Here is a 13,322-nt window from a genome sequence, read left to right as displayed (position 1 = left end):
CACCTTCAACGATTTGTGCACAAATAACCCCAGATCTCTCTGTTGCTGTACCCCTTTTAGAATTGTGCCCTCTAGTTTATATTGCCTCTCCTCGTTCTTCCTACCGCAATGTATCACTTCGCATTTTTCTGCGTTGAATTTCATCTGCCACGTGTTCACCCATTCCACCAGTCTGTCTATATCCTCTTGAAGTCTATCACTATCCTCCTCACTGTTCAGTACCTTACAAGTTTTGTCATCTGCGAATTTTGAAATTGTGCCCTATACACCCAAATCCAAGTAATTAATATATATCAAGAAAAGCAGTGGTCCCAGCACCGACCCCTGGGGATCACTGTACACCTTCCTCCAGTCCGAAAAACAACCGTTCACCACTACTCTCTGTTTCCTGTCACTTAGCCAATTCTGAATCCATGCTGCTACTGCCCCCTTTATTCCATGGGCTGCAATCTTGAGGACAAGCCTGCCATGCGGCACTTTATCAAACGCCTTTTGAAAGTCCATATTCACCACATCAACTGCATTGCCCTCATCTACCCTCACTGTTACCTCATCAAAAAATTATACCAGGTTAGTTAAACACGATTTGCCTTTAACATCCGTGCTGGTTTTCCCTAATTAATTCACACTCGTCCAAGTGACTCTTAATTCTGTCCTGTATTATCGTTTCTAAAAGTTTCCCCACTACTAAGGTTAAACTGACTGGCCTGTAGTTGCTGGGTTTATCCTTACACCCTTTTTTGAACAAGGGTGTAACATTTGCAATTCTCCAGTCCTCTGGCACCACCCCGTTTCTAAGGATGTTTGGAAGGTTATGGCCAGTACCTCCGCAATTTCCACCCTTACTTTCCTCAGCAACCTAGGTGCATCCCATCTGGACCGGGTGACTTATCTACTTTAAGATGTGGAGATGCCGGTGATGGACTGGGGTTGACAATTGTAAACAATTTTACAACACCAAGTTATAGTCCAGCAATTTTATTTTAAATTCACAAGCTTTCGGAGATTTTCTCCTTCCTCAGGCAAATGTTTCAAGATCTCCTTGAAGCCTACGCATTTATACATATTGAACAATAATACATGGTGTTTACAGACTGCCCCTGCAACTGCCCGTTGCCAAGGCAATCACCGTGTTCAGACAGAGAGGTGTTACCTGCAGAACCTCCGAATACACATTCAATTTTCCCTGTTTGTTTTTTTATTGAATGTGTATTCGGAGGTTCTGCAGGTAACACCTCTCTGTCTGAACACGGTGATTGCCTTGGCAACGGGCAGTTGCAGGGGCAGTCTGTAAACACCATGTATTATTGTTCAATATGTATAAATGCGTAGGCTTCAAGGAGATCTTGAAACATTTGCCTGAGGAAGGAGAAAATCTCCGAAAGCTTGTGAATTTAAAATAAAATTGCTGGACTATAACTTGGTGTTGTAAAATTGTTTACAATTATCTACTTTAAGTACAGCTAGCCTTTCTAGTACCTCCTCTTTATCAATTTTTAGCTCCTCCAGTATCTCAACTATATCTTCCTTTACTGACACTCTGGCAGCATCTTCTTCCTTGGTAAAGACAGATGCAAAGGTACTTATTTAGTACCTCGGCCACGCCCTCTTTAAAATATGTCACACAGGTCCCAAAAACCCTTGGAGATGTGATCCTGGCAGTAGAATTCACACAGCAAGATCTCAGGGCACCAGGACCGGGTCAGCGCAGGGCTTGGTGATTCCTGTATGACTTTTGCTACTAATCAGGTAGCAAAAATATCAGTACAATATGGAGTGGGACTGTTAGCAACAGCTTGTTAAACCAAAGACTGTTCAGTGTGTGCCACATTCACATCCTGTGTATTTAAAGAATCATGAGGTATTGTAATTGGTATCTTTAGAAATAGAACAGGCTGATTTTAATTTTATTTACTGACAGCTCACCGTAACATAATACTTGTATGCGGACCTGTTTCTGTGGTAATTTCATCTGCACCAATTTACAAAGCAACACAAATTGGTGAGTATTTCATGAAAAGCAAATGTTTGATATCACAGGACTCTTAACCACTTTCGTTTGCACCAAATAGAAATCTGAATGTGCCACACGCAAACGCCAGGTAGATATTTACCCTCCTCTAGTGACGTAGTGCTAATTCACCCAGTGATGGATGTGTGGAATGGATTCCATTCAGTAACTCAGTGCTAATTCACCCAGTTTGCACCCATAAGGATATCGGGGGTGATTTTAACCCCCAAGAATGGGTGGGTTAGGGGCGGGTGGGAGCTGAAAATAGTTGTGTTTTTGGGTCGCGACTGCAAAATTTTCAGACTTTGCATTCCCAGTGGGAAGCCTGTACTTTTACACGCCCAAGTTAAACTCGGAAATAAAGCCGGGTTGCGGTCGTGACCCAAAAAACAACTATTTTCAACTCCCACCTGCCCTCAACCCACCTGTTCTTGGTGTTTAAAATCACCCCCATCGTATCAATTCTGGTGTCATCCTTGTGAATCTTTTTGCACCCTCTCCAATGCCTCTATATCCTTTTATAATATGGTGACCAGAACTGTGCACAATACTCCAAGTGTGGTCTAACCAAGGTTCTATACAAGTTTAACATAACTTCTCTGCTTTTCAATTCTATTCCTCTAGAAGTGAACCCTAGTGCTTAATTTGCCTTTTTTATGGTCGTATTAACCCCGAGGTCCCTTTTATCCTCTATCCTGTCTAGACTCTTATTATCCAAGAAGTAAGTGAGCCCCTTTATTCCTCCTACCAAAATGTAAATTGTGAACAACATTGGTCCCAGCGGAACACCATTTCCCACCTTTTGCCAGTCTGAGTAGTTACCCTTAACCCCTACTCTGTTTTCTGTTTTGTAGCCAATTTGCTATCCATTCTGCTACCTGTCCCCTGACTCCACATACTCTGACCTTAGCCACGAGTCTACAATGTGGCACCTTATTGAAGGCCTTTTGAAAATCCAAATATATTACATCTACTGCATTACCCTTGTCTACTCTTTTTGTTACTTCTTCAAAAAATTCAGTAAGTTTTGTCAAGCATGACTTTCCCTTCTGAAATCCTAAGATTGGTTATCAATTATCTCCCCTCCCTTTCTATCTTAAATGTTTAACATCTTTTTCGATTTCTTCTAATATCCTGCCCACCTTGTTGGTCTCCCTGGTAAATACGGAGGCAAAATAACTTTTCAATATTTCTGCCATTTCGCTGTCGTTACCTGTGAGTTTATCATGTGTATCCCTTAGTGGCCCTATCACTATCCTGATTTTTGTTATTTATGTGTCTGTAGAATACTTTACTATTTCTTTTTATATTCCTTGCTAATTTAATCCTGTAGTTCCTCTTTGCCTTCCTAATTGTTTTTTTGACTTCTTTCCTGACCTCTTCGTATTGCTTTTTGTCATCCTGTCCTTAGTTCTATGTACTTAGAGTATGCCTTTTTCTTTAGTTTCAATTTTACTCATCTCTTTATTCATCCATGCTGTTTCATTATTAGCTAGTTTGTTCTTGCTTTTTAGTGGAATTTACTTCTCCTGAACTCTATTGATCACCATCTTAAACATTACCCCACTGTGAGTTCTATTTCTTTCAGTCAAAATTTTTTTTCCAGTTTACCTGCCCTAGTTCCATTCTCATCCCCTGAAAATTAGCTTTTTTTCCAATCTGTGGTCTTTGTCTTATGTCTTTCTCAATTGTTATTTTAACCGTATTATGTTATGATCGTTATTAGCTAGATTTTTCCCTATGTTTACTTCTCTTATCTGCTCTGGTTCATTTCCCATTACTAGATCCAACATTGATTCCTCTCTTGTTGGGCTTCTCAAATACTGGGTAAAAAAGGATCCTGTGCACACTTAAAAAAAAAACTCCATTCTCTTTTCTCCCTTCGCCTACCTCTTCTTGCCAGTTTATTTGGGGGTAGTTGAAATCTCCCATGATTATTATTTGATGTTTTTTACTCATTTCATAGATTTGTCTACATATTTCTTCCTGCACTTCCCTTCCACTGTTAGTTGGTCTGTAAAATATACCTATTAACGTGATCGATCCCTTCTTATCCTTTGTTTCAATCCATATGGATTCTGTTTCTATCTTAATGTTACTTATGTCCCTTTTTTCTATTGCCATTATGTTGCCCCTAATTAGTACAGCAACTCCACCCCCCCTCACCTTCCCTATCATTTCCATATACATTATATCCTGCAATATTTAACTGACAGTCCTGGTCCTGTACAGACAATATTTAATATTTATGTCCCTATAATCCGTACACTGAATGACACTGTCCCTGTTCAGGCAATATTTACAATGTGTCCCTACAATCTATATACTCTATGACACTGTTCCTGTATAGACAATATTTACTATTTACATCCCTATAATCTATATACAAAGGGATCTGGGGGTCCGAGTGCAAGAAAATCAAAAAGTTAGTTTGCAGGTGCAGCAGGTGATCAAGAAGGCCAACGGAATGTTGGCTTTTATTGCTAGGGGGATAGAATATAAAAACAGGGAGGTATTGCTGCAGTTATATAAGGTATTGGTGAGACCGCACCTGGAATACTGCATACAGTTTTGGTGTCCATACTTAAGAAAAGACATACTTGCTCTCGAGGCAGTACAAAGAAGGTTCACTCGGTTAATCCCGGGGATGAGGGGGCGGACATATGAGGAGAGGTTGAGTAGATTGGGACTCTACTCATTGGAGTTCAGAAGAATGAGAGGCAATCTTATTGAAACATGTAAGATTGTGAAGGGGCTTGATCGGGTGGATGCGGTAAGGATGTTCCCAAGGATGGGTGAAACTAGAACTAGGGGGCATAATCTTAGAATAAGGGGCTGCTCTTTCAAAACTGAGATGAGGAGAAACTTCTTCACTCAGAGGGTAGTAGGTCTGTGGAATTTGCTGCCCCAGGAAGCTGTGAAAGCTACATCATTAAATAAATTTAAAACAGAAATAGATAGTTTCCGAGAAGTAAAGGGAATTAGGGGTTACGGGGAGCGGGCAGGAAATTGGACGTGAATTTAAATTTGAGGTTAGGATCAGATCAGCCATGATCTTATTGAATGGCGGAGCAGGCTCGAGGGGCCGATTGGCCTACTCCTGCTCCTATTTCTTATGTTCGTATACTGTATGACACTGTCCCTGTACGGGGAATATTTACTATTTATGTCCTTATAATCTGTATACTGTGACACTGTCCCTGTATGGGCAATATTTACTACCTATAACCCTAGAATCTATATACTGTATGAAACTGTCCATGTGGGCAATATTTACTATCCATGTGCCTATAATCTATATACTGTATGACACAGTCCCTGTACGGGCAATATTTACTGTTTATGTCCCTATAATCTATATACTGTATACAGTATGACAGTCCCTGTATGGGCAATATTTACTATTTATGTCCCTATAATCTGTACACTGAATGACACTGTCCCTGTACGGGCAATATTTACTATTTGTCTCTATAATTTATATACTGTATACTGTATGACACTGTCCCTGTGGGCAATATTTACTATTTATGTCCCTGTAATCTATGTATGACACAGATTCTCCTGTGGTCGCTATGCTTGAAGGAACAAATAGTCCAAGGCTCAGGAACGAGAGATCCTGTCCCTTTTATTTCTCACGATTCCTTGCTCCTGCTCTAATTCCATTCACTCTGTGTTCAGTTACAGAATGCCGATATCCTTACGAAGCACTGGCTGTAAAGGGTCTTCTCTCTCTGCTTATCTACATTTTTGCTGTGGTGATATTTGTTCTCTTTTACACCGTGTACAGTAAGTAATAACTTACACAGAAAGATCTGTATTGGAAGTAGAGATTTCAATATTGCTGCAATGACTGTTCGAATTTTGTCTCATGCATCATTTTTCTATTTCACCGTAAAATCTGTTCTTTTGTTTACACCTTGGTATGTGAAATACTGTGATTATGTAGAATTACATAGAATCTACAGCACAGAAACAGGCCATTCGGCCCAACAGGACCATGCCAGTGCTTATGCTCTATAGGGGCCTCCTCTCTCCCCGCTTCATCTAACCATATCAGTATATCCTTCTATTCCTTTCTCATAGGTATAACCTCTCATTTCTGGTTTAAACATATCAGGAAAGACTGAAGAGGCTGGGACTCTTGTTTTCTCTAGATAAGAGAAGACTGAGGGGTGACCTGTTAGAGGTCGATAAGATTATGAAAGGGTTTGATAGGGTAGACATAGAGAAGATATTTCCACTTGCGGGGAGGCCAGGACTAGGGGCCATAAATATAAGATAGTCACTAATAAATCCAATAGGGAATTCAGGAGGAACTTCTTTACCCAGAGAGTGGTTAGAATGTGGAACTCGCTATCGCAAGGAGTAGTTTTTTTTAATTCGTTCATGGGATGTGGGTGTCGCTGGCGAGGCCAGCATTTATTGCCCATCCCGAATTGCCCTTGAGAAGTTGGTGGTGAGCCGCCTTCTTGAACCGCTGCAGTCCGTGTGGTGACGGTTCTCCCACAGTGCTGTTGGGAAGGGAGTTCCAAGATTTTGATCCAGCGACAATGAAGGAATGGCGATATATTTCCAAGTCGGGATGGTGTGTGACTTGGAGGGGAACGTGCAGGTGGTGTTGTTCCCATGTGCCTGCTGCCCTTGTCCTTCTAGGTGGTAGAGTTCGCGGGTTTGGGAGATGCTGTCGAAGAAGCCTTGGCGAGTTGCTGCAGTGTATCCTGTGGATGGTACACGCTGCAGCCACGGTGCGCTGGTGGTGAAGGGAGTAATTGTTTAGGGTGGAGGATGGGGTGCCGAACAAGCGGGATGCTTTGCCCTGGATGGTGTCGAGCTTCTTGAGTGTTGTTGGAGCTGCACTCATCCAGGCAAGTGGAGAGTATTCCATCACACTCCTGACTTGTGCCTTGTAGATGGTGGAAAGGCTTTGGGGAGTCAGGAGGTGAGTCACTCGCCGCAGAATACCCAGCCTCTGATCTGCTGTTGTAGCCACAGTATTTATATAGGCTGGTCCAGTTAAGTTTCTGGTCAATGGTGACCCCCAGGATGTTGATGGTGGGGATTCGGTGATGGTAATGCCGTTGAATGTCAAAGGGAGGTGGTTAGACCCTCTCTTGTTGGAGATGGTCATTGCCTGTCACTTGTCTGGTGCGAATGTTACTTGCCACTTAAATGTTCAAGCCTGGATGTTGTCCAGGTCTTGCTGCATGTGGGCTCGGACTGCTTCATTATTTGAGGGGTTGCGAATGGAACTGAACACTGTGCAATCATCAGCGAACATCCCCATTTCTGACCTTATGGAGGGAAGGTCATTGATGAAGCAGCTGAAGATCGTTGGGCCTCGGACACTGCCCTGAGGAACTCCTGCAGCAATGTCCTGGGGCTGAGATGATTGGCCTCCAACAACCACTACCATCTTCCTTTGTGCTAGGTATGACTCCAGCCACTGGAGAGTTTTCCCCCTGATTCCCATTGACTTCAATTTTACTAGGGCTCCTTGGTGCCACACTCGGTCAAATGCTGCCTTGATGTCAAGGGCAGTCACTCTCTCCTCACCTCTGGAATTCAGCTCTCTTGTCTATGTTTGGACCAAGGCTGTAATGAGGTCTGGAGCGGAGTGGTCCTGGCGGAACCCAAACTGAGGATCGGTGAGTAGGTTATTGGTGAGTAAGTGCCGCTTGATAGCACTGTCGACGACACCTTCCATCACTTTGCTGATGATTGAGAGTAGAGTGATGGGGCGGTAATTGGCCAGGTTGGATTTGTCCTGCTTTTTGTGGAGAGGACATCCCTGGGCAATTTTCCACATTGCCAGGTAGATGCCAATGTTGTAGCTGTACTGGAACAGCTTGGCTAGAGGCGCAGCTAGTTCTGGAGCACAAGTCTTCAGCACTACAGCCGGTATGTTGTTGGGGCCCATAGCCTTTGCTGTATCCAGTGCACTCAGCCGTTTCTTGATATCACGTGGAGTGAATTGAATTGGCTGAAGACTGGCTTCTGTGATGGTGAGGATATCGGGAGGAGGCCGAGATGGAACATCCACTCGGCACTTCTGGCTGAAGATGGTTGCAAACGCTTCAGCCTTGTCTTTTGCACTCACGTGCTGGACTCTGCCATCATTGAGGATGGGGATGTTTGCAGAGCCTCCTCCTCCCGTTAGTTGTTTAATTGTCCACCACCATTTACGACTGGATGTGGCAGGACTGCAGAGCTTTGATCTGATCCGTTGGTTGTGGAATCGCTTAGCTCTGTCTACAGCATGCTGCTTCCGCTGTTTAGCATGCATGTAGTCCTGTGTTGTGAGGTTGGCACCTCACTTTTAGGTACGCGTGGTGCTGCTCCTGGCATGCTCTTCTACACTCCTCGTTGGACCAGGGTTGATCCCCTGGCTTGTTGGTAATGGTAGAGTGAGGAATATGCCGGGCCATGAGGTTAAAGATTGTGCTGGAATACAATTCTGCTGCTGCTGATGGCCCACAGCACTTCATGAATGCCCAGTTTTGAGCTGCTAGATCTGTTCTGAATCTATCCCATTTAGCACAGTGATGGTGCCACACAACACGTTGGATGGTGTCCTCAGTGCGAAGATGGGACTTCATCTCCACGAGGACTGCGTGGTGGTCACTCCTACCAATACTGTCATGGACAGATGCATTTGCGACAGGTAGAATGGTGAGGACGAGGTCAAGTAAGTTTTTCCCTCGTGTTGTTTCACTCACCACCTGCCGCAGGCCCAGTCTGGCAGCCATGTCCTTCAGGACTCGGCCAGCTCGGTCAGTCGTGGTGCTACCGAGCCACTCTTGGTGATGGACATTGAAGTCCCCCACCCAGAGTACATTCTGTGCCCTTGCTACCCTCAGTGCTTCCTCCAAGTGGTGTTCAACATGGAGGAGGACTGATTCATCAGCTGAGGGAGGGTGGTAGATGGTAATCAGCAGGAGGTTTCCTTGCCCATGTTTGACCTGATACCATGAGATTTCATGGGGTCCAGAGTCGATGTTCAGAACTCCCAGGGCCACTCCCTGCTGACTGTATATCACTGTACCGCCACCTCTGGTCGGTCTGTCCTGCCGGTGGGACAGGACGTACCCAGGGATAGTGATGGAAGAGTCTGGGACGTTGGCTGAAAGGTATGATTCTGTGAGTATGGCTATGTCAGGCTGTTGCTTGACTAGTCTGTGGGACAACTCTCCCAATTTTGGCACAAATGTTAGTGAGGAGGACATTGCGGGGTCGACTGGGCTTGGTTTGCCTTTGTCGTGTCTGGTGCCTAGTGGTCCGAGGTGGGTAGCATAGATGCATTTAAGGGGAAGCTCGATAAATATAGGAGGGAGAAAGGAATAGAAGGATATGCTGATGGGGTGAGATGAAGAAGGGTGGGAGGAGGTTCACGTGGAGCATAAACACCAGCATGGACCTGTTGGGCCGAATGGCCTGTTTCAGTGCCGTACATTCTTTGTAATTTGTAATTCTTTGTAAAGGTTTCTATCAGGTCACCCCTCAGTCTCTTTTCTAGAGAAAAGAGTCCCAGTCTGTTCAATCTTTCCTCAGGTATAACCTCTCAGTTCTGGCATTATCCTAGCAAATCTTTTTTGCACCTTCTTCAGTGCCTCTGTATCCTTTTTATAATATGGAGACCAGAACTGTTCACAATACTCCTTGTGGTCTAACCAAGGTTCTATACAAGTTGAACATAACTTCTCTGCTTTTCAATTCTATCCCTGTAGAAATGAACACCAGTGGTTGGTTTGTTTTTTATGGCCTTATTAACCTGTGTTGCTACTTTTAGTGATTTGTGTATCTGTACCCCAGATCCCTCTGCTCTTCTACCCCATTTAGACTCTTATTATCCATGCAGTATGTGGCCCCCTTATTCTTCCAACCAAAATGTAGCATCTCACACTTGTCTATATTGAAATTCATTTGCCAACTACATGCCCATTCTGCAAGTTTATAAATGTCTTCCTGTATTTTGTCGCAGTCCTCCTCAATATTAACTATACCCCCAATTTGGTGTCGTCTGCAAATTTTGAAATTGTGCTTCCAATTCCTGAGTCCAAATTGTTTATATAAATTGTGAACAACATTAGTCCCAGCACCGATCCTTGTGGAACACCACTTCCCACCTTTTGCCAGTCTGAGTAATTACCTTTAATCCCTACTCTCTGTTTTCTGTTTTGTAGCCAGTTTGCTATCCATTCTGCTACTTGTCCCCTGATTCCACATGCTGTGACCTCATGGTGTCATCATATGTTACAGCACGGAAGGAGGCCATTCAGCCCATCATGCCTGTGCCGACTCTTTGATAGAGCTATCCAAGTAGTCCCATTCCCCAGCTCTTTCCCCATAGCCCTGTAAATTTTTTCCCTTCAAGTATTTATCCAATTCCCTTTTTGAAAGTTATTATTGAATCTGCTTCCACCACCCTTTCAGGCAGTGCATTCTAGATCATAACAACTCGCTGCATAAAAAAATGTTTCCTCATGTTGCCTCTGGTTCTTTTGCCGATCACCTTAGATCTGTGACCTCTGGTTACCGACCCTTCTGCTACTGGAAACAAAATCATCAAAACCGTTCATGATTTTGAACACCTCTATCATATCTCCTCTTAACCTTCTCTGCTCTAAGGAGAACAACCCCAGTCTCTCCACAGAACTGAACTCCCTCATCCATTCTAGTAAATCTCTTCAGCACCCTCTCTAAGGCCTTGACATCCTTCCTAAAGTGTGGTGCCCAGAATTGGACACAATACTCCAGCTGAGGCTTAACCAGTGTTTTATAAAGGTTTACCATAACTTCCTTGCTTTTGTACTCCATGCCTCTATTAAAAAAGCATATGGGATCCTGGGCTTTATTAACAGCTTTCTCAACTTGTCCTGCCACCTTCAAAGATTTGTGTATGTGCACCCTCTATGTTCCTGCACCCCCTTTAAAATTGTACCATTTAGTTTATATTGCCTCTCCTCATTCTTCCTACCAAAATGTATCATTTCACACTTCTACATAAGAACATAAGATAAGAAGTAGGCGTAGGACATACGGCCCCTCGAGCCTGCTCCTCCATTTAATAAGATCATGGCTGATCTTCTACCTCAACTCCACTTTCCTGCCCTGTCCCCATATCCCTTCATTCCCTTAATGTCCAAAAACCTATGGATCTCAATCATGGGCTTTAATTTTGCTTACAAGTCTATTATGTGGTACTTTATCAAATGCCTTTTGAAAGTCCATATACACATCTCTCATTAACGTTAGTCATTAGTCTACTATGCGGTACCTTATCAAAGGCCTTTTGAAAATCCAAATATATTTCATCTACTGCATTACCGTTGTCTCCCCTTTCTGTTACTTCTTCAAAGAATTTCTAGATGTTTTTCTATCACATCTTTGAGTAAGGATTCCATTATCCTTCCTACCACCGGCATTAACTATAGTTCCCTGGACTTGTTGTATCTCCCTTTTTAAATATAGGAATCACGTTAGCTGTCCGCAAGTCCTCTGGCACTATTCTCTTTTCTAATGAAATTTTTGTAATAGTGCCTCTGCTATCTCTTCCCTAACTTCTTTTAATATTCGTGGATGCAATCAACCGGACCAGGGATTTTATCCTCTCTAAGTTTGATTAGTTTATCAATTATCTCCCCCCTTTCTATCTTAAATGTCTTTATATCTTTTTTGATCTCTCCTAATGTCATGAAGAAGAAAGTAATACTCAGCAATATTAGCGTAGAACTGCTTAACACACATGCAAAATTCCTCTTACCACCACGGATAAGTGGATGTAACATCAGCAATAACATCAGTGCTGAACGCACTAATTACTGTCTGAGGGGAGGTGTCACAGCTTTGACCAGTGCAAGACTGGGAACTCAACATACCCAGTTAGAATTTTCCAGTAAAATGGAGCAAAGGAGACACTGCTAGCTAATGGCACGGTTACAGCGATTCAGAGTAGGGATATTATCAAGGGTGGATTAAACCGAGAAATAACCAGGGTTGAGCAAGAACATCGGGGTTCATTATAGACTCCCAAGAGTGAGAAAGTGATAGAGACAGCACAGAGAGGTTTGCCAAAGTAATAGGGCTGTAACAATGGAGGTCGAGGTCTGGAGTTGGGGCCCTGTGTGGCTTCTTTCGAGCACAGCTTGCCTGCTGGAAGCGCAGAATTAACCCTATGAATATTTTTAAAAGAAATGATACTTAAAGGGTCACTGGGCTTCAAAGTTGATAGAAGCAGGAAATCCCAGCTATCAAAAGCAAAATACTGCAGATGCTGGAAATCTGAAATAAAAACAGAAAATGCTGCAAATACGCATCAAGTGAGGCAGCACCTGTGGGGAAAGAAACAGAGTTAACGGAAGGGCATTACTTCCTGACTTGCTGAGTATTTCCAGCATTTCCCGTTTATTTTTCTTCTACGTTCTCCAGCCCACCCAACAGGCAGAAAATCGTTCAGCGAGAAGTGCAGGAGCAAAAAATCTGGCCGAGAAGCCAGCAATTGAAGAAACAGTAGCCATCGTCCCTTGGACAGTGAAATTATACCAAATGGCTGGAGGATGGTGAATGTTACACTTCTATTAAAAAGGAGGGGAGAGGATGAACCAGGTAATGATCGAGCTGTTAGCCTCACATCAGCAGGAGGACCATAAGGAGAGTTAACATTAGCGAGCACTTAGAAAAATACGGGCGTCTCAGGGACAGCCAGCACAGATCTGGAACATGCAGCCTAAGCACCCTTTACGTATTCATATTCTTTGAGGAATTCATTGTATATAGTAGTCAAAGAAGGTGTAATATATTTGGAGTGTTTGATTAACTGCAATTTAACAGAATTACACCCTCCAATGGGTTACTTACACTGAGATGTTCTCTCCCTCTCTCCGATGGGTTACTTACACTGAGATGTTCTCTCCGTCTCCTCTCTTGCTCTCCCTCTCTCTCTCTCTCTCCAATGGGTTACTTACACTGAGATGTTCTCTCCCTCTCCCCCTCTCTCTCTCTCCCTCCTTCCGATGGGTTACTTACACTGAGATGTTCTCTCCCTCTCTCCGATGTGTTACTTACACTGAGATGTTCTCTCCGTCTCCTCTCTTGCTCTCCCTCTCTCTCTCCAATGGGTTACTTACACTGAGATGTTCTCTCCTCTCCCCCTCTCCCTCTCTCTCTCTCTCCAATGGCTTACTTACACTGAGATGTTCTCTCCCTCTCCCCCTCTCTCTCTCTCTCCCTCTTTCCGATGGGTTACTTACACTGAGATGTTCTCTCCCTCTCCCCCTCTCTCTCTCTCCGATGGGTTACTTACACTGAGATA

The 13,322-nt window shown here is 43.6% G+C and overlaps 1 protein-coding gene and 1 long non-coding RNA gene across 3 annotated transcripts in view; one reads left to right on the top strand and one right to left on the bottom strand.

Annotated features, from left to right (window-relative positions):
* LOC137305035 (uncharacterized) overlaps positions 1 to 13,322 on the top strand; it is a 45,766-nt gene that overhangs the window by 22,642 nt on the left and 9,802 nt on the right. For both annotated transcript variants that reach the window (XM_067973802.1, XM_067973801.1), the window contains exons 7-8: positions 1,922 to 2,002; positions 5,693 to 5,800. In XM_067973802.1, coding sequence (XP_067829903.1) covers positions 1,922 to 2,002; positions 5,693 to 5,800 — 189 coding nt within the window. The remainder of the gene's footprint in view (positions 1 to 1,921; positions 2,003 to 5,692; positions 5,801 to 13,322) is intronic.
* The window catches only part of LOC137305040 (uncharacterized), a 39,125-nt gene that overhangs the window by 16,552 nt on the left and 9,251 nt on the right, over positions 1 to 13,322 (bottom strand). The gene's annotated exons all lie outside the window — the stretch shown is intronic.

Source organism: Heptranchias perlo, chromosome 39 (genome assembly GCF_035084215.1).
Source record: "Heptranchias perlo isolate sHepPer1 chromosome 39, sHepPer1.hap1, whole genome shotgun sequence".
Classification (NCBI taxonomy): domain Eukaryota; kingdom Metazoa; phylum Chordata; class Chondrichthyes; order Hexanchiformes; family Hexanchidae; genus Heptranchias; species Heptranchias perlo.
Note: the sequence above shows the minus strand (reverse complement) of the source record. Positions and strands in the feature narration are given on the sequence as shown.